This window comes from Ammospiza caudacuta, chromosome 2 (genome assembly GCF_027887145.1).
Source record: "Ammospiza caudacuta isolate bAmmCau1 chromosome 2, bAmmCau1.pri, whole genome shotgun sequence".
Taxonomy (NCBI): domain Eukaryota; kingdom Metazoa; phylum Chordata; class Aves; order Passeriformes; family Passerellidae; genus Ammospiza; species Ammospiza caudacuta.
In genome coordinates this window covers 53188945-53214490 of record NC_080594.1, presented here as the reverse complement: position 1 = coordinate 53214490, position 25546 = coordinate 53188945, and the positions used below count along the sequence as shown (strand labels likewise).

At 36.6% G+C, this 25546-nt stretch overlaps 1 protein-coding gene across 1 annotated transcript in view; it reads right to left on the bottom strand.

The window, feature by feature from the left end:
* The window catches only part of PDS5B (PDS5 cohesin associated factor B), a 101256-nt gene that overhangs the window by 13935 nt on the left and 61775 nt on the right, over positions 1-25546 (bottom strand). Inside the window, exons 19-29 of the mRNA XM_058800654.1 lie at positions 23868-24028; positions 23104-23227; positions 22188-22346; positions 21341-21409; positions 16973-17109; positions 12403-12526; positions 6744-6948; positions 2478-2592; positions 2000-2132; positions 1080-1199; positions 683-745 (exon numbers count right to left, since the gene is read on the bottom strand). Of these exons, the coding sequence (XP_058656637.1) occupies positions 683-745; positions 1080-1199; positions 2000-2132; positions 2478-2592; positions 6744-6948; positions 12403-12526; positions 16973-17109; positions 21341-21409; positions 22188-22346; positions 23104-23227; positions 23868-24028 (1410 nt within the window). The remainder of the gene's footprint in view (positions 1-682; positions 746-1079; positions 1200-1999; positions 2133-2477; positions 2593-6743; positions 6949-12402; positions 12527-16972; positions 17110-21340; positions 21410-22187; positions 22347-23103; positions 23228-23867; positions 24029-25546) is intronic.

Here is a 25546-nt window from a genome sequence, read left to right as displayed (position 1 = left end):
TTCTTTCTTTCACAAGGTAACAAATTAATGTTTCTTGTCATCTGGAACAGGATGCATTAATCCAAATGAAAACCACAGTTTGTCACTTCCTTTACCACATATTAATTTTATCCTAAAGAGTACCTGGGTTTATAGTTTTAGTGAAGAAAGAACACTGCCATTCAATAGAATGCATATTCTGAAGGAATAAATTAACAAAACTATAGAACAGTCAATTATCTTATAAGGTACTGTAAAATGGTTTTCAGCTTTGCCAAACATTAATGATGTGACTTTTAAAATTATTTCTGTTAGAGTTTTTCACAGCTGCCACTTTGTATGCAACATTGTAGTCTTCAGCAGTCTAAAAAGGTTAACTATTTTGTCAACTTGACAAATATTATGGGCTACATTGGGGTGGTTTTGGATTCTCTCCTTCTAAAGGCAACAGGCTTTGCCCATTGTGGCCACCACCTAGTATAGACAGCAGCAGTTTTCCTTTCACCCATCTCTTTCTCTATACCTAGAAACAATTGGTTCTCTTAAACATAGTGATTAGCTAATTACATGCTAGTTTTCTTCAAAAAACAAAACAACCAAAAAACCCCACAAACAAAGAAAACAAAACTGTCACTTCAAAAACAAAGACAAACCAGAACACAAACATAGCACTAAACCTCAAGCCCCCCCATACCATACCTACCTTTCCAGGGGTGAAAAAAGACTTCATTTCCGGAGGAAGATAATTTTTGGTGTTACTGAAATTCTGTAAAAAAAGGGGGTGGGGGCAATTACAGCAATAATCAGCGAACAAGAGATAAACATTCTGGAGCTTGTACTGAAAGATTTAATTTACATCATTTATGCTCTTGATTTTTTAAACTAGAACAGTAATATGGGAGTAGGAGGGAAGAGAAATTGGTGTCTGCACATATATATATTTATGAAAACATACACATACATACATTTTCAACACACATTTTCATGTAAGAGGGAGAAGTCTGAAGATACAAGAAATATTTAAGAAAAACAACTGTGAATTACAACTAGCAAATATTTAAACAGACTTATCTCAAGAAAAATTAAATGCCAAAATATACCTTGTCAGGTTGAGTAAAATATCTGGCTGGAAGTACAGGGTCTTTAGGGGATTCCAAACTGTATGTTGTACTCTTTGACATAATGATATTCATTGCTACATCACAGACTGTATATAGTTTCTGTAAATAATAAAATTTAAAAACCAGTTCATTGAAAATCTTGAAAAAAGACAGTGTATCTTTCATGCACAGGACCACAAGAAATCACAGTTCAAAAGCAATCATCTTAAATATTTAACACTAGCCTGCATCTTAAACAGTGTATCTAAGGATACTAAAATACAGATGGTAAAAGCAAAAGCATTGTGAGTCTAACAGTTGAAGACTGATGGTTTTCATGGTATTCCTGCACTTAAGAGTAATGCTTGCCATAGTTTCTAAGACAAAATTAATCAAATGAGCACACACATCCCACAAACCCACTCCCCAAAACACATTTCTGTGGGAAAAGCAGAAAAGGGACAAATCTGGACATGATGTGATGCTAAAACCACAAAAAAAAAAAAAGGTTTGATACACGCACTACACAATACCAGAGATTTCTAATGTATTTTTCTTCCTCTATAAAATTTACTGTGGCACTTTAGAAATGAAATACTAAAAAGCACTTTAGTGGATGATCTAAATAGTAAATTTTATAGTTTGTATCTATTTAAACTTAGTGTTTAGTAATCTTACTGAGACAGAAACAGAATAACTGAAAACTATTATGACTCCCTTGGAAATGTGCAAGAATTACTGAAGCACAGGAAAATAACTGCTATCTAAACTAAAATAAATATAATGACTGCAGTAAATATCTTTTCATACGTACAATTCTATTGAAAGACATCTTCAAGTTGGTGTATAAACAAAAAGCAAGTCCTTCACATTACCAGGCCAGAATTAAATGCAAATTTCAATCAAAAAGTATCACCTACTTCATTCATTTTTTGATCATCTGGTCCTTGAGCATCCTTAGTCTGTTTGATATTTTCTACCATTTTTCTGATAAAGGCATGACTGTTGTTTTCATTTTTAGCCATTAATATTTCCAGTATGAACCACAGGCACCTAGAGGAGAAATAAAGTATCCCACATGAACCAAAGCACAAAAGAAATCCCTTTAAAAAGCACATCTGAGAACATGATTACGTCCAGCTTTTACTAGTATTATGAACTAGTCTAATTCTGAGAAAACAGTTCTTTTGGAAAAATGAAATGAAGATGAGCAGAAGGTGAAAGGTTCGTCTATAAAATCTCACAGAGGGCTAAAAAAGCACCTATACTATTTCTCTCAATATTTTCCAGAAGTTACTGGCATCATTATGCACACTGGACTGTGTAACAGAGTACAGCAATTAATTAAAATTCCACTTAGAATAAAGTTAGAAATAACACTATTAAAAGTGGTCTTACTCTTTAATGTCCTTGAGTTGCTCAATGTCCTGGACTTTGACATAATCTGGGTCATGAGCTAGAAGATGGATAGTATAAGGAACAACATACTCTGGTAGAAGTGACAACAGTTTCTCTGAAAAGAAGAAGAAAGATGCATAAAAAAACTACATACCAAGAAGTATGCCTTTCTACCGAGGAGGATAGGGCAAATCTTGAGGTCAGCATGCATTAAGGTATAAACACATGTGGGTCTATCATTTCTCTATGATATTTCATTTCATGGCTGCTGTGCACATGTTTCATGCATGCAACAATTAAGATTTTAAGTATCTCTCACTCAGGGCTGCTTGTTCTCTAGCTACCTTGAGATACAGCTCCAGTTACCTCCTACTCCCAATCCTTTCCTCAGTTCAAAGCCTGTATTCTGAAGGACTTTGAAAAGCAGACGTGAGGATGGATCACAAAATCCATGCTGACTGCAAGAAGTGAGACCAGCACAACTACAGGATAAGTCACTACTATTTCTTTGGACATTGCAGTGTGCAGCCTTGCTGTTAAGAGAACAAAGGCTTTCTGCAGGGATTTTACAGTCAAATTGCCACAATATCTGTTTCCAGAGGAGTGGGAGGTCACATGAAAACTGTAACAAAGTAGTAGTGCACTGAGTTTGAAAGGCTCAATCCCACCTAAACAGAGCAGCACAACTCTATTGTGACATTCAAAGCATTCAAAATATTTTCTATCATTCTCTGAGATTTTTGGAATCCCGAGCAGGACTACAAGAAAGTCTTTCCTCCATCATGACAGTCTGAAGGCCTATCTCCCTTGGGGGTTCAAAAAGGAAGGGTTGTTGCCAATGAGTTTTTCAGAGTTATGATCACAAAATACACTTTCTGTAAGATAACAAACTCCCTGACCCAACCAACAACATGCAGCGTGAACTCCAGCACTTCACAGATCACCTCCCAAGGGGCATGGACAACAGATGGACAAGCTGTGCACCAAAAGTAAAAAAAAACAAACATTTTTCAGCAAACATCCACACTGCTGACTTTAGCCTGATGCCTGAGTGAAGCAGGAGGACACACAGCACACCTAAGTTACTAAACCTGCATCCTGTGCAACGGGCAAGACAATGGTCAGAAGAAGGCATCCTGGAATTCCATGCATATTGCTATGGCACAAACATCTGATCTTTAGTGCTTGTGGCAAATGCAATATTGTGGTATTGACATGGCTTCAATGCTCATGTGGAGGGAAGAGGGAAATTCTCAGCTCCACTTTTGAAATGCCATATTTTGTGATAGTAAGCGCATGACCAAGTCTGGAAAATCTTCTTTCAGTAAACTTTTACCTATACAATATTCAGTTTTGAATAAGTCCAAACATCTGTTAATCATTATATACACTAAAATGATTTGAAAACTATTTAAAAATACATTAGAAGACTAACAGTTTTACCTCCATTATATGCATTCATATGAACAACTTGCTTGACATATGAGCATGTGCTTGAGAAATATTGTGTGCATCAAACAAAATACACCATTATTGCAGATTTTACAAAACTAACAAATTAATTGTCATGCATACATCAAGTCTTAACCTATACCCTTTTTAGAGATCTGTATAAATAGGGGTAATGCACAGTCTACATAAAATATATATAATTTATAAAATCAATGTAGAGTGATTTTCAGGCCATATTTATGTAATTGAAATCCAGTATACTTTGCAAAGCAGTTTTTGGTGTGTTTCAATTGACACTGCACTATTAACTTTAAAAACATCCTTTTTGTTTTCAAGCACTGTCCTGCATTTTAGCCAGCAGCTGTTCACATTACTAAACAAAAAAATAAAAATAGCAGGGAAGGAAAAGAATATAATTAAAACTTCAGAACACTAGCAAAATTGGCTTGTATTAGATATGCCCCACACAAACCAAACCACTATTATTTGCACTAATTAGCAACTTCAATAGAATGCTAATCAAGAGCTCATAAACTCAGTTTTTCACTAACTTCCTGCCTTGGACCATTTCTCATATAGCTATAACAATAATTCCAACTGGGTCTGGAAAATAAAATGAACTAGTTCCAGACAAAATAGGGAAAGAAAAAGTATTGATACATATTATATTTAACCCTGTCATGACAAAAATCAGTAGGGAAAAATAGAACTTTTATCTCTAATGAAAGAAGACCCTACCTGAAAGCTAGGGTGGCTTTCCTACCAGCACATAAAACTACAATGTGCTAAAACCCCTCACAAGAGTCCTTTATGAGCTTTTAGGAAGAACACTTGTTAAAAAAAAAAATTAATCTTTACTCTTGTAATTTTTCTGCTTACTGTCTTTCAAGTAAAAGCCCATCATGGGAACATAAAAATTCCTATGCAAGACACGTCTCTACCCAGATGAAACTAGTAAAAGATACACAATCAAAATAAGTCTCTTCTTGAGTGGCTTCCACTCTGAATAGAATTTAGAGAATTTAAGAGGGCTGAGAATAATTCCTGCCAGCCTATAAAAGGCCAGTGTGGAAGAAAGAGGTGTTTTACTGTTGGGTACTAGTGCTTACAAAGTTTTCCTCAGGCAGGGTAAGCAGAAATTTACCATATTTTCAACAAAAGCTGAAATCCCCCCAAAATATCCAACAGATATCCTCCTCACCTGTATAAAGTTTTCAAGACAAAACATATCACAGAATCACACATTTATAGATTCAGACAAATAGGTGGAATAAGCAAAGATGCAGATTTCCAAAGGAGGTACTGCCATCATTACCAGCCTGAGTTACTGCATGGTCAGCACAGAGAGTGGCAGAGGGAGAGACACATTTAAATATTGTGTTCTTTCCAGAAATGAGCTTTGGCTGAACTGCTGCAATATGGATATTTTAGGATACAAACAGTTCAAGACATTCTATTTGCTGAAAGCTCAGACTGGTGAATCTGAATGACACGAAGTTAAGATTGTAATCCTCAAAAAAATCCTGCAATCTAGATTTAATCCAGACTCCTAATGCATTATAGCATATGTCAAATCAAAGGCATCACACAATTATTTCAGCAAGAAAATAATTTATCAGGTGCACTTCGAGGTCCTACTAGATAAAGAAAAGCACAAACACCTAGGTTCCTCTTAATTTCTTCCACAGATTTTTGACAGTAACTTTGCAGCACCTCTTTCAAACACATGATAATTCTTATGCTTTCTGTCTACACAATTAAAGAGATTTCAACTTTCAAGAGTAATAATCTTAAAATTACTTAGAGGTGTTTGTTCAATTTATTTTTTCTTTTTTACATGTTACTGAGTAGGAGAAAAGTACCACTTTTTTCTTTAACTCTAATTAATGACACATTAAGGATTTGTATGTAGACTTGTTCTCTGATCAGAGTCTAAGAGGACTGAGAAAGACTGACTGACTCAACTAATATAAAGTGATTCATAAACACAGAAGGAAGTCAGTTATCTAACAGCATCTCTGAGATCAGATTCACAAAACAGGTCTGATTTAGGCTAAAAGGATGAAAAAATTCCCTTCATTTCACAAAAGTCAAATCATCTGTAATCTTTCAAATAAATAAACTTTCAAAACCTCTCATTCAAAACTGCTATAGCTCTTCAAAAAGGCCTACTTTTTCCTATGACTCTGTACCAGCATTGTAATAGTGCATGTCTGTAGCTTTAAGTCAAAAGGACTGACTTAATAAAAGAAAAATAGCTGACATGAGTCCATAATAACTTCCAAAGCATTCTCACGATCAACCACTGGCACTGAGAAGAAGGAATTGCATCAACTCATCCTGAAGTGCCATCAAATATAGCTCTTTGCAGGAATAACACAAGATCCTACTCAATACAGCAGTGCAAGGACAGTCTATTTAGTAGAGCATTTATGTATTAAAGTTACTTATTAGTAATTGCTGAAGTAAAATTAATCATTGTCACTTCACTTAGAACATTATTAACATTATTACGTTCAAATAGTACACATAATTGCCTTGGAAAATTACTTCACTTCCAATATATTTAGGCATAAGCATTTGCACAGTTTTTAACAGAACTCAAAGACCTCAGCAGTGCCTGTTCAAAAAAAAAATTAAAATAAAATCTGGACAGAAGAAGACCTGAAAATTTTCAGTTTTCATTAGATAGCTCCAAATCAAATTTACAGTGGTTCTGTGTATAAAACCAGACAACTACCAATGTTTTCAGTCAACTCACATTTCTATTTGAACTACACCACTCGTAGCAAAAAGTGACTTCTATTCTCTTACCACTAACTGCTGCATGTTGCTTCAGATACTCCCTTCTGACATTTATGTTCTTCACAAGGCACTGCCTAGCATGAGCTCTTCTCTCTTTCACGGGATCTTTTGCACACAGTGCACAAATAGCCATATATTCTAGCGGCAGCCGTAGTCTAGAAAGACCTTTGTGAAGTTTCTGAGCAAATATTTGTCTCACTTGGTAACATTCATCCTATTAAAAAAAAAAAAAAAAAAAAAAAAAAAAAAAAGGTAACTGTAAACTTTTCTTAAAGCAATATAAATTGTAAAATAAAGCATGGAAGCTCAAGTAAATACGTTAAAACCAATTAGACCTTGAAGCCACTGAAACATAGAAATTGCAAGAATTTTTTTTTTAATGCCGAATCAGAGCAATTTAATTGAATTAATCAGCTGAAGCTTGCTTTAAGCTCAGAAGAAGAGCTAAAGTTCAAAAATTGTGCAGGAAGATACCACACTCAGGACTCAAGGCCTAATTTAGCATAGTAGTAAGGCATGGAGTTACTGAAATTGTTCACAGTTGGGTCACTTGCTTTGTAGAGTCAATGTCAAAGATCTGCACAAAAACATTTTATCCACCAGTAACCACCACCATGTCAATTTTGCTGCTATGATTTCACACATTTTCATCAAGACATTAATATTAAAAACTGAATAAAATTCAACAGAATTACCAGATAAGGTGAAACACCAAAGAGAGTACTAAGCATTTCCATTATACTGTGAAAACCTATGCACTACAATTGACCATGGAAGAGAATTATCTGTGTTTAACAGCTACCAAACAACATGAAGTAAAACATTATGAAGACAGCAAATGTAGTTCTACAGCTTATTCAGCAATGTGTTCCCAGAAAAGGCATGAAGTTTAAATTTTTTTGTATGAAAATAACCTACATATACCATTTAAGACATGACAAACCATTTCCCAACACAGGACAAGGAAGCTTAACAGAAACACATGTAGAAAAGACTTTGAAGAAAACATACAGAAAAGTTTAAGGTAAACAAGGTCACCAAAATAGCTTGGCACATTTAACCTGCCAAAAAAAGGTCAAGAGGAAAGATTTATCTCTAAATACATAGAAAAAATGTTAACAAGAGTAAGCAGCTATTTTAGTCAAATGGCAGCTTTGAAGTCAGAAAGGACTGAAGAGGGTTTCCAGTTATCAGTCAACTGGAAGTGCAGGGCCAAAACCTAACCACTGGAAACGCTGGCTCTGCAAAATTTGCAAATGGCATCTAAAGAGATCACATATTAAATAAAACAATGTTCCCTCTGCCTCCACCAAAAATGAAACTGAGAAGAAACTTTTTTCAATCAAGCCCCATTTTCTCCTTTTTGTGCTTCAAGCAATATTCCCTCTCTGTGGACTGAAGCCCTGAAACACCTGCTGCAGCCAGAGTTGAAGTAACCCAAGCCTACAAACCCAAACCATGAGATCTGCTCATCATCTCTTGTCTCCTCACAGCAAATCCACCCCCACAGGAGGCTAAGATAGAACCCTCCTTTCCCTCCCCAGTATCACCTATGTCTAAAGCCTTTAGAAAGCTCAGAAGAGATGGATGTCTAATTTCTGTTCCAGCAGGGAAACATCTTTGTCTCCAAGGACAAGGGAGGTACAGTTGGCTGCTACTGATGGTATTGTGTGCCCAATTGGAATGACTATAATTCCTTTATTTTTTAATATTGGGAATAACCTTAATTTGACTCATTTCTTACACTAAGAAGGAGACAAAACTTAACCAAGGTATGCTATTTTTAACAGCATACACAAACTCCATAAACTAATCCAATTTTATATATCTACACCTCTGAATTTAATGCAAATTTATCAGAAGTTCACCATTTAAAAGCATTAAAAAATACCTATTTGCAAAACATCATGTACCACTCAGACACAGCTCTGATTCCTCAATTACACCACCTTGAGTTAACAAAGAAAACTGAAAAAGCCTGTAAACACTGAAGTACTATCCTCAGTTACTTTTCACTGTCTGTCAATATGACGCTCTGTTGACATCAAAATTTGTTCTGGAGATCACAGAAGTCAGCTGCTGGTAAACTTATAAAATTGGCCAAACACACATACAACTTATTTTACAATTACTAAAACCACATGCATTTCATCATAATAATGTCCCTGTTTACCAGTGCCACTTTCACACAGCAATTAGTGACAAAATTTAATTATGTGTTCTGCACTCCAGTCATTAAACATTACAAAATGGCAGCATCAGACAGAAAAAAAAAGTGCCAGCACAGAACCTCAGCAGAACCTGTGCAACCATCACAAGCCTTAAAAAGTATGATTTTTCCTGTTGTTGAATCTGTTTTCTGATCTGTCCACTTAGAGAATCTTTGCTGTGAATTAAATAACACAAAACTAGAGTTGGCCTTGCTGTTCCCTGATTTATGGCTAGACTTGAAAGTTTTAATAATAAAAAAACTTTCATTCAGTATCTACCGTCAAGAAACAGATTCTAATACTAACCACTCTAAGCATTAACATATTGTATGCATATTTGCACATGCCAAATCTCAAAAAAAAAGCCAGTACCCCTTTTAAGTGAAAAAATCATTAAAGCCATTACAGCTACTCTGCATCTGAGCATCTCCACTAAGAAAGAGAGAAAGGACATTGGAGAAGGCCTGAAAAACACCTACAAAAGTTATTTGTAAGTATTCAAAATCCATTAAAAGCTGCAGTGAAAATGAAAGGCAGAATTCCTGACTTGACAGAGCTTACAATCTAAATTCTAGAAAACAACGTACAAAGTCACAAAAGGCAAAGAAATATAAATAAATGAAGAAGGAAAAGTGACAGAAATGATACCACAAAGGAACAGATTCTTCTGGAAGCAATGACAAAGCATATGGATATCCACAGGGAGGGGATTACAGACACCCAACATGGCTTTATAAAGGAAAAACCATGCCTGGCTGGTCTAACCTTTTACAATGAAGTGAATGTGCAAATGGATAAGGGATGAGCAATTGATGTCACCCACCTGGATTTCTACAAGGGCTTTGACACAGCTATACAGCATTCTTGTCTCTAAACTGGAGCAATATGGGTTTCAGAGATGGACTACTCAACTGATAAGAAACTGGCTGGATGGCCATGTCCAAAGGATTGCGGTCAAAAAAAAAATCAATGTCCAAATGGAGATCAGTAACAACTGGTGTGCTCAGGGGGGAATATTGGGACAGGGATTGTTCATCTTTGTTAATTACACAGATAGGAGGGTTGAGAACATCCCTCAGCAAGCCTGTGGATAACACCAAGCCAAGTGGTGTTATTGGTGTTATTCCCTCATTGGAGGGAAGGGCTGCCATCCAGAGGAACCTTATTAGGCTTAAGGATGGGCCCAGGGGAACCTCAGGAGGTTTGAATCTCAAGTACAAGTGCCTGCACCTGGCTCCAGGCAATTCTCAGTATCCATACAGGCTGAGGGATGAAGGGATTAAGAGCAGGCCTGCAGAGGACTGGGGTCACTTGTGGATGAAAAACTGGAGATGAGCTCACAGCCCAGAAAGCCAACCATGACCTGCATCAGAGGGAGAGTGGCCAGCAGGGTCAGAAAGGGAATTCTCACCACCTACTCTGCTCTCATGGGACTCCCATCTGGAGTGCTGTGTCCCGCTCCGGAGCAATGGTTTTAAACTGAAAGAGTGAGGTTTAGATTGGACATACGGAAAAGATTTTTTTACTGTGAGGGTGGCAGGACACTGGAACAGGTTGCCCACAGAACTTGTGGACACTCCATCATTGGAGATGTTCAGGGCCACGTTGGATGGGGCTTTGAGCAACTTGTTCTAGTGGAAGCAAGGGAGCTTAATGGGATGATCTTTATGGGTTCATTCCGGTCCAAAGTATGCTATAATGCTAGAGTAAAATGTGATACTAACTGGTTTATAAATGTTGAGAACCCTATTATGTTCTAATTTGAATTTTATCTCTCAAAATTCCCTTTTGAAACTTCAGGGAAGGTAAGCATTAGACACAAAAAAGGTGACAACATATCTGTTAGACTATCCACAAACAGTTAAGACTGTTATAGCTGGAAAATAAGTGATAGAAGTGAGAGATGGAGGAGGGCAAAGGGCCTGCACTTGAACATACTAAAAAGAGTATCAAAATAATGAAGCAAAATTCTGATAGGAGCTACAAGGTTAACATTTGCAATAAAGATTTGTCACAGGAGGGAAATGACTGAAGGAATGAACAGATTTTGATCACTGGGTTCACAAGAAAACAGAACACGTAAACACTACATTGGCAAGGCTAGTCTGGCATGACATTATCCAGCTTGAGTATCCTTTCCAGAGCAGAGACAGAACTTATTGGTCATTACACCAAATGCCTATTTTTGTCTTGACTAATTTTGTTCTGAACTGTAAATTCTTTATAACTCATTTTGAGACAAGACTAACATTTCTGTTCAGTTTTGGAATAGGAAAGCTGAAAAGTATCAGACTTTGCTTTGGGTGTAAAGACCTTCAGTTATTACCACTGAATTCCTGCTGTAGTTTTGCTAGATTTCATCTGCTTAAGTAGTTTAAAGCTTTGTTCCATTTCCCTTATTTTTCATAGCGTTTGAGAACTGACTAAGAGCTCCTTTTCATAGGAACAGAGAAGCTTAAAATTCACATAAACATAGTCAAAACAACATACAAGCCTAATACAGACTGTCTTACTCTGGTAAAGGAATGATTTTTCCAGCCTAACAATAACCAACTGCAAGCAACTTTAGAAACTAAAAAAGATACTCTGTATTAAAGTAAACAATACCCACACAGGAGCCACACTCTGTATTTGCTAACATTACATGCCAATTTGAAGTCTTCCAACATTTAAAATGGTTTGCAGCTTTTAAAGCTTTAGCTGGACGCAGGAACTAAAATCTAAAATGGTATATCATTATTGCTGCAGACATCTTCTGGACAGGATTCCTTGCAGAGGACTTCTTGACTTCTGGAAAGCCAGGAGAATATCGGCAGCTACACAAATAACACCAACCGAAGTCCCTTCATGACCACCTTACTCTTGGGGTATGAATCAATGTACAATTTGCTATGCTGACAAGCCAGAAATAGAGAGGGTCCCTATATCTCTACTTACCACTTGACAGTTATTTCCTTACTATGGGCTCACAGGCAGAAGCTAAGGATGAAAATTCCAGCATCTGCTAAGGAATATATCCCTATTTCTTCTTATATTTGAAGGATGCTAATTATTTTTGCAGACCTCTGCATTCCAAATACATTCTACCCAAGTATTGAGAAATCAAGATCACTGTTTTCACCATAGTTCAATATACTTTACATCATCTCATTTTAACTTCTAGTAATGTTATAATGCAGCTGGGGTATTACTTAAATACATACTGCATATCTAAATTCATCAGTATTCGAACATTTGACTACTCTAAGTCAGTATTTCCCCAACGGACAGCCCAGTACTACAGATGTAATTTTAATCCACAATGAGTTTTCAGGATTATGAAATGGAGAAATAATTTCATGCCAAGGTTGAATATTTTGCACAAAACCAGATTTGCAGAAATATACGTAACATACAGAACAAACAACTATATACTCATACACCTGCTGATAACCCACAACTCCAACAAATTTCCTTACATTTATGGCTAGTGCACACAGCTGGTATTGTTCTAAGGTGATGATTTCGTGGTAACAAGGTTCTTGTGCCAACTTCACAATAGCATTCCCAGCAGCCAGCCTCAAGCGAGACATGTCAGGTTTACTGAAAAACAAGCACATGGATTGTGAAGGTTAATTAGGAATAAAATTATGTAATTATTTGACTTAGCTAAATCTAATAAGTTTGCATCACTGAAAAACAAGTACTTCAAAGGAAAGAAGTTTCTGTGAACTTAGCCACCCCTATGCTAGCAGAAGCAATTTCAAACCCAAAGTAATTTTCATGGCAGCACATTTTACAGCCTATTCCCACTTACCATTACCTGGTCCCAACCTGGCAATAAAAATTTTCCATCAAACTTCCTAAAAGTTACAGACACATATGAAACAATTCTAGCTTTGCATTGAGTGAGGACAGTCCATACTGGCCCTCAGATACCACATCTATCAGTAAGATACTTCTGTTCAGCTTGCTGGTCCCCCTTCAGCAGGAGAGTCCTGCCAAAGAAGTAGCCAGCCCATTTCTGGTTCCCAGAGTTGCCAAACTTTCCTAGCTCAAAATCCATGCTTCAGGCAAACACCAATTAAGATTAATTAGACACTGTAATACATGACCAAGTGAATTCTATTTTAAGACAATAGCAAAATGTCCTTTTGAATGCAACCACTAAAAATATTGTATATCAGATGTGTGGCAAATTTTCTACAGCACAGAACTATGACATTCTAAGCTCCAAAAGGTTTTTAATAATTTTTCTCTTGGTGAGCATTAGTTTAAGAAAAAACGCAGATGTATTTCAGGAAAATCTCAATTCAAGTTCATATCTAATATCAGTACTTTCAGCAACTGTTAGCATCCTCTGATACTGAAACAGTCTTATTTTATGCTTAGTATAGACTAAAATCAAAATCCTACTACAAAAACATGCAAGATTAAACCTAGCTGCTCTATCTAACCACAAACAGAAAATTTGTATAATCTTGAGTTCTGCAGGACTGTTTATGACTTATAAAATTAAAAAGAAAGACTTAGAAAGGACAGTTGAGATACTATCCATAAAATTCAATATTAAAAAAATACAAGACAGGTGAATTTAACATGATAACATCTCAAAGAAGTAAGTTGTTGATTTAAAAGCAATTCAAGAAAGTCATCAATCCTACTACTTCAAAGTGTAAAGGATGAACAAGAGAAGGGATTTGTTGCCTTCACCTGACACTCCAGGTTGAACAGGGCTTTGAAGTAAAAAAAAAAAAAAAACAACAAAAAATTCCCTTACAGTGTCACTGAAGGATAGAGTTGTGCAGACTTCAAGAGGCATAGAGGCAGAGTCACTTTTAGGGCTGATGTGGGCAATAACACCACGAAGATTGCAACATGACTGATGGCCTCAACAGCATCAAAGGCTCCTGAGCCCTGTCACTTTCACTTAATTCAATTATGTTTAGCAAATTATTAAACACTGTTTAAAAAACAAGTGCAAGCCATGAACACTAAAATGGACTCACACAGAATGACCTCATATCAAGTACAGTCTAAGAGGTTATGTTCTGTACTGAACGGACAGTTTTACTCTCTTCAAAGCCTACTCCAAGTCAGAGGGAGCAGTATCAGGTTTGCACAGAAGGGACACAGTAAGCACTGCCAGAAAGAAGATATCCTTATTGCACTCAATGGGTGAAGAACAAAGGTCAGGAAGTGTCAGCAAGTTCCATGCAGAACTAACAGGCCTGAAACATCATCTCCTTTGCTTCAGGTTTTGAGAGTAATTGTTAATGTAGGCAGTATAGCTCACACAGAGACAATGGACTGGCCCTTCTACCAGTTTGGAGCTTTCTTGAAAAGCAATACTGAGAATCACAAATAATTATTACATGTCGGTACAGGGCTCTTGCCTCATTCAGCAGTGGGTGCACATTTTCCCTAGTCTTCATTTTGTCACTTATTTACTTAGAGAAGCTCTTCTGGTTGCCTTTGTCACTTCTCACTAGATTTTATCCCAGTTGGGATTTGGCTTTCCTGTCTGTATCTCAGATGGTGCTCCCTGTACTACTGCCAGATTACCCATCTCTACTTCCTCCCTCTGTTTACCTCATACCACAGAATAGCTGGGGCCAGAAGGGATTGTTAAATCTCATCTAGTCCAACCCCCTGCAAAGAGCAGGACTTGGAGGCCTGTCCAACATGACCTTGAATGTTTCTAGGCATGGGGCAGCTATTACCTCCCTAAGCATCCTGTTTCAGTGTTTCATCACCCTCACCACAAAAAAAAAATTCTTCTATCTACAGGCTCCTTTAAGTACTGACAGGTCACAATAAGACCCTTCCTATTGTGGTCACCCCAGACCCTTCTCTCCTCCAGGCTAAACAACTCCAAACCACTCAGCCTTTCCTCATAAAAGTGCTCCAGCCCTCTGATTGTTTTTGAGACCCTTCTCAGAACATGCCCCAGCAGGTCCATGTGTTTCCTGTGCTGAGAGCCCCAGAGCTGGATGCAGCACTTTGTGCAGGGTCTCACCCTCTGAGTGAGCTAAAGAGGCAGAATCACATCCCTTGACCTGCAAGCCATGCTTCTTTTGATGCAGCCCAGGACAAGCTGGCTTTCTGGGATGTAAGCACACATTGTTGGCTCATGTTCACCCTTTCATCCACCAGTGTCCCCAAGTACTACTCTGCAGGGCTGCTCTCAATCCCTCTTTTTGTGTTTGAATTTTGCCAGGAGCACCTTGCTCATCCAGGTACAGTTTGCTGAAGTATCCATCTGCTTTTCTGCCGTGATCACTCTTGAGTACTGAGGGGGAATTTTTAAGTACTAGGTAGTTAGGTTTCTTGGGCCCCTCTTCCCTCCAGGCCTTATCCAATGGGACCCTTCAAGCACATTCTTGTAGAGATTCAAGACTGTTCTCGTAAGTCCAGTGCAATCTTGCCTTCTGGCCTCCTCCTTGCCCTCAGGATTTTGAACTTCACCATCTTAGGGTCATTATAGCCAAGGTTGCCTTCAACATGCACATCCTCAGCAAGCCCCTCCTTGTTGGCCTATATGAGGTCCAGCAGAGAGCCTCTCCTCATTAGGTCCTCTACCAGTTGTGTCAAAAAGTTGTCATGAATGCTGCCCTGATTGTTATGCACTGCTGTGTTGCCCTTGCAGCAGATATCAGAGAGGCTGAATTTCCCCACAAGGACCAAAGACTGCACACATTAAGTTGTTTTCAGCTGTTTAAAGGCCTCATCCACTTCTTCCTGGTCACGGGTCCCACAGCAGACACTCACCACGATGTTACCCAGAGCAAACTGCTCTTCAATCTTAGCCCATAAGATCTCCATTGGCTCAACATCCATCCCCAGGCAGAGCTCCAAGCTCTGGGGTTGAAGGGTTACCTCACATGTCACTGCCCTACTTTGAAAGGGTCCCTCCCTAGCCCTCTTAACTTGATTTAAAAATGGAAAACTGATCACAACATTATATGAAGTTTCTACTTGATATAATTACTTTTTGAGTAGAAAGGGAGTGGGAAAATTAAATTTCTGAAACATGCACAGTAAGGAATCGTCACTCCAAGCATGAAAACACACAGGGTCTACAGAACTAATTTATTCTCTAACTACTGCATAAGCCAACCATGAGCTCCAAGTAGTCATGCTGAAAAGCTACATTACTGCCACTCAACTCCCTGGCAGCTGACATGAATGGTCACATTACAGAACTATAAAACAATTGTTTACAAAGAACTTTAGGACAGATTACACAGTTGCTACAAATATAATATACTAGACAGCTCTCAAGTTTGCAATTTTGCACACACAATATGGTTCTATCTGCATAACTACTGTATAACATTACCTGAAAATCAGAAACTTTTTAGACATATTGGCACAATCTACCCATGCCCTTAATGGCTTTTGTAGACGTAAATTTTCAATGTTAGCAAGCAATAGCAGCTGACAACTTTTCACTTTTCCTACCACAGAGGATTAAGAAGATACCCAGAAAAACAAGTTGTCTAACAGTCACCTAAAAGGTAAATTATTTATTGAGATTTAATCCTGTTTACACATTTCCTTCTTGCTTTCACTTTTAGAGACCTCAAGATAGATTAGCCTGCCTCCAAGCAGATGTGTCTTGTGTACTAAGTATTTCCACCTGGTTTATACAACATACTATTATTCTTTATTAGAAAGCCCACCTATTGGTATTTGGCATACACAGCAATTGGTACACCAGGAACAGCAAGCTGCATAAAAAATTAAAACCAATTTTCAGTGGGAAGGAGGAAGTTGCACAGTTTATTCTTGCAATATGAGTAATAACCTATTGAAGGAATGAATAAAAGCAAGAATAGAAAACCTAAAATGCAGCTGTGTGTACAGCATTACAAAACCTGAGACTCAGCAAACTTAAGGAACCAGCCAAGCTTACTATCACATCTTATGAAATAAAATGTATAAATTTTTAAGCAGTCTAGCAGAGTAGTTTACACACTACTTCAATTAAAACTCTCCCCTCACTCCATCAGCATAGATATGAAAACATTACCATCTGGTACATACCTTATTTTCCCCTGCTCTGTTAAGTCTCCATCACTGTGTAATATTGTTGTTAGCAGTCTCAGAGTAGAAGTACCTGACTTGCTGTGGTTGTTCTTCATTCCTAGCAACCATCGAACCATCATCTTGATGGCCTGAATCTGAAAAAATAAATTGATACCAAAAAGTCAAATCATATTATAAGCCTCATTTTTAAAATCATCTTTATCTTAATTTAATCATATGATATTTTTTCCCAAGTGCTTTTTGCTGCTACAAACATAAGTCTGTCAGGACTGCAAAATATCATTTAAATAATGAAAGATAACCAGACATACTCTCAACTAGACAGCAACTTTTCACTGAAAGCCTCAAGTATGTATTACAGCAAATAAAAATTATACATTTAAAGTTTGAGCTGCTTCTTCTATAAGCAATCACATATTTTGTCCTTTGAAAACATTTTCTTAATTGAGCTTACATGCATTAAACACTATGAAATAGGCTAAACAGTTAGTTTATACTTACTAAGAAAATGTTACTGGATCAAAAAGCAGAACACATTTTCATCTTTACATATTCCTAGAATTCACAGAATATTCTGCATCGGAAAGGAGCCACAAGAATCACCAGTGAATGACCCATATGGTGACTGAACCCACGACCTTGGCGTTAAATTCCTGTGCCCTATATATTCTCTATTTATCTAGGTCATATCTGAGTTTAAATTTAAGACATGTACTTGAAAAAACACTTAATAGACATCTTGACTGCTAGCAATCTGTACTACAATAACTTACCCTGGTAAAAAATGCTTTTTCCACAGCTATTTAAAGAAAAGCCTCAAAGTTGGGGAGGGATAACTTGGTTTTGCCAATGGAAACATCAAGTGTTTTGAGGCAAGCTTCTGCCCATATGCAGAATCCAGCAACTATCACGAAACACTGAATGATTTCACATTTCTTTAGTGAAAATAAAATATCAATTTGGAGATTAAGTTTGTTTTAGTATTTGAATCGCTTTATCCTTTCATTTTCCTTGCATATGACAGCAGAGACAATAAAGAAAACAAAGAAGGAGTATCTTCTTACAGGAAAATGAAAATGCTCATCTAAATCACATTGATATCCTTTGGGGAAAAAAAAGGAAACAAAAAAAAAACCCAAAAGAACCAAAACAAAATATGAACTCTGAAGATCAAAACCCAAAAGCTTTAGAAAACTTACACTTTTCATACATGGTAACTTCAAATGTTCTCATTAGTGGGAAAAGCAACTCTAGTAACTTTTATATAAACATCCACAATATGAACAAATTAAATTTATCATAGCATAATTGATCTACTCCTTGCAACGAACCGACTAAAATGATCCCATCAGATCTCAGGACTAGGACTATCACTTCTACGTGAGTTTAGTTTTTAGGACTGTAGTCCACTTGCTCCACCTTACTGGGTAACACCAGTGAGCTATAGGATGTCTGTCACTCCAGAACTCAAAATGCAAATGCAGTCTGAGGAGCAGAATTTGTCTTGCCCTCACTTTCAAAGGGTCTTCCACTGGAACAGCTCTAAGTATCCACCAGAAGATTTTAGTAGCATCAAACCCAATACAATAATTGTAACATAACAATAATGGCATCATATATTTTCACAGCTCACAAATTCAGTTTCTTCACGTCACAACCAGGACCTGCAACTGTTAGTGCCTCCCATTTGTTGGGAGGATGGAAATATGACAGCTCTCCTTAGTCTTCAAATAAATGACACATTTGGCCAGAGAACAGACACAGTTACCTTGTCCCTTGACAATTTCAATTTCAATCTTTGCTTCTAGTAATTCCCTCCATAATGTTTTTTCCCCAACTTTATTATCCCAACCTATTCTAGTTTTCCTTCCATGTAGTGAAGTCCTAGTACCACCTCCCTCATAATTTTTGTCTGACCCCACCATTTTCCCTATTTCTTTGCTAGTGTTAATGATGGTATGGTGACATTCCACCAACCATGGAGAATTAAGCATTCCCATGGAATCAGTACAGGGCATGAGAATTCCCCCAGTCACTACTACTGATTACCCAAAGACTAAGTTAGACATGACATGAGTGCGGACTGCTGTCATGTTTTAAATTCTCCCTTTGCAACCAAATTGTGTAGTTATTGAAAGATAATTCCAGTTGAAAGGAGTGTTAGGTCTCCAGTTCAATCCCCTGCTCAAAGGAAGGTCAGCTATGAAATCACACCACATTGATCTCAGTTTTAGGCGCTGTGGTGTCAAAAGCCCTCCAAGAATGAAGACTGCACAGGCTCTCTTGGCAACCTGCAATCTCTTGCTACCTGTTGCATTGTCTGACTGTTCTCAGGCCTTTCCTTATATTCAGACTGAAGTTCTTATTTCAATTTGTGTTCCACAAGCCTAGAATTCTCCTCCGAGATGAAAAATTATTTTTACACAACATGAAAAGATAAGAAAGTGAAAATGAGACAGAGCCATATGAAACACAACACTGTCTTCCTACTACATCACCATTATGGCAGCAGCTAGCTAAACTTTAAAACTGTTTTTTAAAATTGATAAATTTATATTCCAGTGATATGGAAGGAAACAAGAAATATCACTGCTACTACACAAGTCACCTGCATGGTGCACAGTACTCATTACAGGTCACTGCCAAGAGAGACAAAATGGTTTAGAACTCAAGTGTCCAGCGTAGGAATTCCAGTCTAACTCATATAATCATTAATCCAATTCATAGTTAATACTGTACTGAAACATTTCTCTGCAGAGAGCCTTCCACAAAAGGTTTAGCACCCAAAACTAAGGTTATCCTCGGTCAGTCTATATCTGCTGGCTGGACAATACTACAATTTAGTTTTCAGCACTCCTTCCCACTTTCATACTCTAACCTGCTAGTTTGAAAATCCTCACTAGATATATAATAATGTTACAAAAGGAAAAAGAGGCTTGAAAAACCAGAGTGAAGAAAAGTCCACGATCAGAGAGAAATCATTCATAAACTAATGGCATTGTCTGGAGCATACATTAAGTTTAAGCTTTGCAGTAGTTATAAAGGTTAATTAAATTTGCAAATCAATTTTCACAATAGCCTGTTTTCACAGGCTATTGAAATAAATTCTTCTTACAGTTTTCAGGCTTGGCTTCAACTGTAAATTGCCTTAAGAATTTCTGCAGGTTAATTCCTTCCCAAATAGACAGATGTATGAGAAGTTTTATCGATATAAAAGTACATTTTAAGAGAGTTATTGCAGCTTCACAAATCATTTATAATAATTAAGAAAAACAATTAATACTTACTAATTCAAGTTACATGTATAATCACCCAAGTGAAATAATGTCTATTTAAAATTAGCACTTCATTAATTTAAAACAAAGGTGCATTCTCTTTAAACCATTTTCAGAGTACAGTGTGCAACTATGGAATTGCACAAACATGAAAACTATCCTTTGTGGAGTCAAAAAACTAAAAGCAACAATCAAATTCAAAAAAACCCAAGCCCTTCCAGTAATATGTTCTGTACCGAACTGCAAACCAAAGTACTTATTAACCTAGCAGAAAAGTAGGTCTGCTAGGAAGTGTTTAACAATTTTGAGAGAAGGCAAAGAACTTTTTAAAACCAGAGCCACTCTACTCAGAAGATATTAGAAACTAAACAACTATATAACATAGAACATAATATACAAGACAAGCATCTCATTCTGAAAGAAGTGAAAGCAAAAATCTATCCCTGTTCTGAGGGGCATTTAAAAACCAAATACAGATATAGAATATATTTTCCACATCGTTAGTCTATTTCTAATTCACTGAAAAATTGATTGACAGTAGCTCTTACAGAGTACAGAAAATGTAATACACTTTCTCCAAAACAAGAAAAAGCTTGAGACGACATTTTTAAGTAAAGTACCAAAACAAATCCCCCACTATTTTAAAGTGATGTATTTTTATTAAATCCAGGTTTTTCTCTAATACACATTGCAAACACAGAAAAATAAACACTCTAATCGATTTATTCATTTGAAGAAACTTACAAACCCAAACCCCATTTTTCTTTTTCCAAAACAGCACTGAAAGTTTCTTGGAATGGCATAAAAATTCAACAGAAAAAGAAAAGACTTTTAACAAAATTTCTATAGTATTTAACTCCTATATTGAAGAGGAGGACAAAAAATAATTTTACTTTAAGTAATCCAGCTATCATCACAGTCAAGTGTCAGAAAACAAAACTACACCTATAAAGAGTTCATATAAAAACTTAATGAAGTGTGTACATAAATTTATGCATAAAATAATAATTTAAAAATATGCTCCCAAGAGCAAATCCTTATTAAGTATTACAAACATAAGAGACAGGAAAACATAGTACATGCTACTCACTTTAACAAGGGTTTCAGGAGACACTTCTTCATCTGGGACCCAAAGTTTTGTTGTCTTTTTTCCTGGAAGCTAAACAAAATGTTACATTTGTTACAGTACAGTTACTCTTCAGTGAAACTTGTAACCTTCTCTTTCTGTTTGCTTCTGGAACCAATACAGCAGCACTCCCTGGTCAGCTGTATGCCTACTGTATCTTACAGAAGTAACCACTACAGAAGTGAGATACCTCACTATCCAAGTATCAGCAAATTCAAGATTAATAAAGGAACTGGTTGTTGTTGTTACCTGAAAACTATTCCTTTAGGGCATAATAGACATTGCTTTGAAAATAACAGTTTTTCCATATCCAGTAGATTGGAACCTCACACACATTTTACTGTTTTAGAGTGTGTATCTTTCCCTAAGCAACTTCAAGCAATGCACGAGTTCATTTTTTGACTTCATAATCACTTTAGAATGAACACAAAATTGTTCAAAAACTTTAAATTCAGTCCTCCATTTAAATAGTGTATTTTAATTTCAAATGTAATATACTTCCTAAAAATCACAACTCACTCAAGATAAGAAACAGAATGAAATCATAACAATTTTCCTCTTTTTAATGAAGGCCAAATCACAAATGATGAAATGCTGTGCTATGCAGGTCATCACTTTAGTAAGATTCCTAAATCAGTAGAACTCTCCTTTCCTGTACCATGTGTTTTGAATAGAGTCAAACTACATGAGTAAATCAAAAGACAACTGTATACAAAAAGCAGAACCAGCATGCCAGATATCTTCCCAAGAACTTGGTGAGTATGATACTGCAGAAAAAGCACTCTTAATATAAGGTTTTAAAAATACTCACCCTATCATTCATTAGCAAATCTTTAACAATAAAAGTAGCAACCAAAGATTTCAAAGGGGCAGCAAATTGGTCAGGTGCAAGCATGGCTATATGGCCAATAGTAACCAATGGCGTAATGAGGTGCTCAAAATTGCTTGGATCCAGGCTTTTATGCAGTGGCTAAAAAAAAAAAAATACAACAAATTCAACTATTTCTGATATAATCTGTGTCTTACTGAAGGGATGGAAATGACTTGTCCATGTCTATTTCAGAAATACAATTCCAAAAGAACTATTGATTATTTAAAGATGCATTCACTAGCCCATCAAATCTTTCTCAAGTCAGAGGAAAGGTCAAGATGACAGACAAAATATTTATCACCTCTGGATAGTTCAAAAAGTGACAGCTCAAGCATGACCATTTAGGAAACAATGGATTAAAAAGCCTACTTTATTGTGGGAGAACAAGATCTCAAGCTAGCAATTCCAGTAATGGACTATGATTCAGCCTTCAAGATAAGAGGCTGAGGGCCACTAATTAAAAAGCACATTTGCAGTTACAGCTAAAAAATTCACTTAGTCTGTACCACAATTCAGTTTTCCTAAATTTCTGCAACCATTTAAATACGTTTGACCATTTTCAACAGGGGTAAGGAGTAGCATATGGTTCCTCTTTCTATAAATAGTTCATGGTTCAAGTACACAGCCTAACACTTGGTTTTACTCTACCAGCTCTTAAAATACACAACCTAAAACATGACGAATCATGAGATACAAGAACACCCTCTAGTATCATTCTTCAGGCCAAAATCATGTAAGAACTAAAGGAAAGGGGAAAAACATATTTCCTAAATCTGCTACAACTTGCAACTACATCCCTTAGTTTATATATGCAATATAAAAGATCAGTAAAAGTAACTCAAGTATTTAATATTACCTCAAATATCTGTGCAAACTGCGTTTCTTTGCTGGAAAATATTGCATGGATGCAGTGAATAGCATACTTGGCTTGACGAGGGGGTCCCTTTTTAGCTTTATGGTGCAACACTGGAAGCAAAGCACTAAACAGTTGTGTAACAAAACAAACAGACAAACAGAGCAAGACATAAGTAATTTCACAAATGCAAAATTTTCCAAAACATCAAACTAACAAAGAAGTACAGATATACATATAAAAATCACAACACTTCTGCAAAAGCACTAATTGCTTTTGTTTGGGTAATTTCTTCAAAAACAAGAAGAAAAAAATTATTTACATAACTTGCAAGCAAAAAAATCCTAGTTTTTGTTGATAAAATATTATGTGCTAAAATAGGCATTGATATCTGCACAGGTACTAAATGTTCTTTTGGAAATATTTTGGCCTACATATCGCCATTAAATTGCAAGGAAAGTTCTTACACTGCATATATATATGCATATATATATAAAAAACTTAGGAAAGAATAAGTAATTCTGAAGGGCAACGATATTAATTATAGCAGTATCAGTGACATACTACCTGTCACTACTTTGGATATATTCATTTCCCTTCCATTCTTCAAAAAGGACTACAATTTAGTTTTTCAAAATCTCTTTTTGGAAATAATACTTTCTTCCAAAAGAATGCAGGATAACGCTACAGCAGATGAAAGGCAGAGTGAGAACTTCAAAAATCTTATACAGTAAAGGTCACTGCTCAGAGTAAGATAAACAACTTACGATCGTATGTGAGGAAAGTCTTCTTCAATTTTACTTCCTGTATTTTTGAAAATTTGTAATGCAGCTTCTGCCACTTTTTCATCATCCATTTTCAAGCAAGCAAGGAGAGATTCAAAAGTTTCAGCTGAATGAAATGAGATAGGGTGCGTAAACGAAAGTACCTGCCAAAACATGATGAAATCCATGTTAACATTTTTTAAAGGTCCACTTATACTAGGACACTTCATCAAGAGTCATTTTCCACTGCCATACTGGAACATTTATAATACTCTCCCTGGTTTTGATTCATGATCCACATTGCTCTTCTTTTTTTTTAGTAGCTCCTAAAGTTCTGCCTTTATACATGACTTCATTAGATTTAATTTATTTCCCCAGTCTCAGTTTCTTCTCCTACTATTCTGACCATGTACTTCTCAGTGACATTAGCAAGTACTGGGTTACAGCAGGAGCAGGTCTTAGGAGAAACCCAACTGATGCTAAGGAAGCAATATTCATGTTTCAGGAGTTTTACTTCAAAGTATTTTTAGAATGACTAAATCCACTTTAGGCAATGCAACACAACATGTGCTTCTGAAGCCCATCTCAATTTTGTTCTTCTGAAAGGAATCCAGCTTGCATGCCTCCAGACTTCATGTTTGTTTCCTCAGGGGAAGAATTGATTCTGCTCTGAAGTGAAATTCCTATCTCTCAAATAGCAACACAGACATACTCAATAGGGCCTCTAGTCCCTCAAGTTTTCCATATTAACTTAACAGATTCTGTACCTCTCCTTCAGATTCTTGGACTTGGCTGTTTTCAGGTATGACAGTCCTCCCATGTTAAAAAAAATTAAATAAAGAAACCTTTAATTGATCCTCCTTGAAATGTGGTCTTCTCTTCATTTTTAAGTGGCTGTTGATTATTAGCCTTGTTACACATAATATTCTGATTTATGGTAGAGAAACAATCCTCAAAATCTACTAAGTTCTTCATATGCCGTTTCCTATTTTAACTAAGTTACCTTCCTTCCCACTTCATTGTATGGCATTCCCAATGCTGGACTTCTACATTTGTTCTCCCTGTATTATTCTGATGATGTATAGACCTCTTTGTTTAGGGCAGTCTTACTCCTCTTCCTTAAATGTGTCATGCCAGGTCATACAAATATGTAAATATTGACTTGGAAGCCTTCATTCAAGCATATACTCCTTCACAAAATGATTCATTCTTTCTTACTCAGATGCATTCTTGTGCTACTGGGTATCTGCACTTTTAGATAAAAGTTCACACTTGGATAAAGAGATTCACCCTTTCAGGTGAATCTACTCAGTCCTTAGTTCACCTAAAATACTCTGAAAACTTCAATATGGGAGTCCTTTAGATTTTAAGGCCTCTGAAGTCAACTCCCACCTGGACTACTTGACAGTCTTTGCTATGTTAGCCCAGTTTCAAGATTACTCATAGTTGAAATAGGTAAGACCCCAACTTAGGTGGAACACAGAGGAACCACAGTGCTGCACTGATGTATAACAGCACCATGTCTACAAATCGCTGAATTCATGCTCTAATAACCAAAACTGCACTGCTACTGTCTCACATGCAACTACTTTTGGCTTACAGAAAAGTTTCTAAATCATTTTTAAAATAGCCTTACTGATGTGCCAAGATGAGCATGAAGTACAAAAAACCAAACCGGTTTC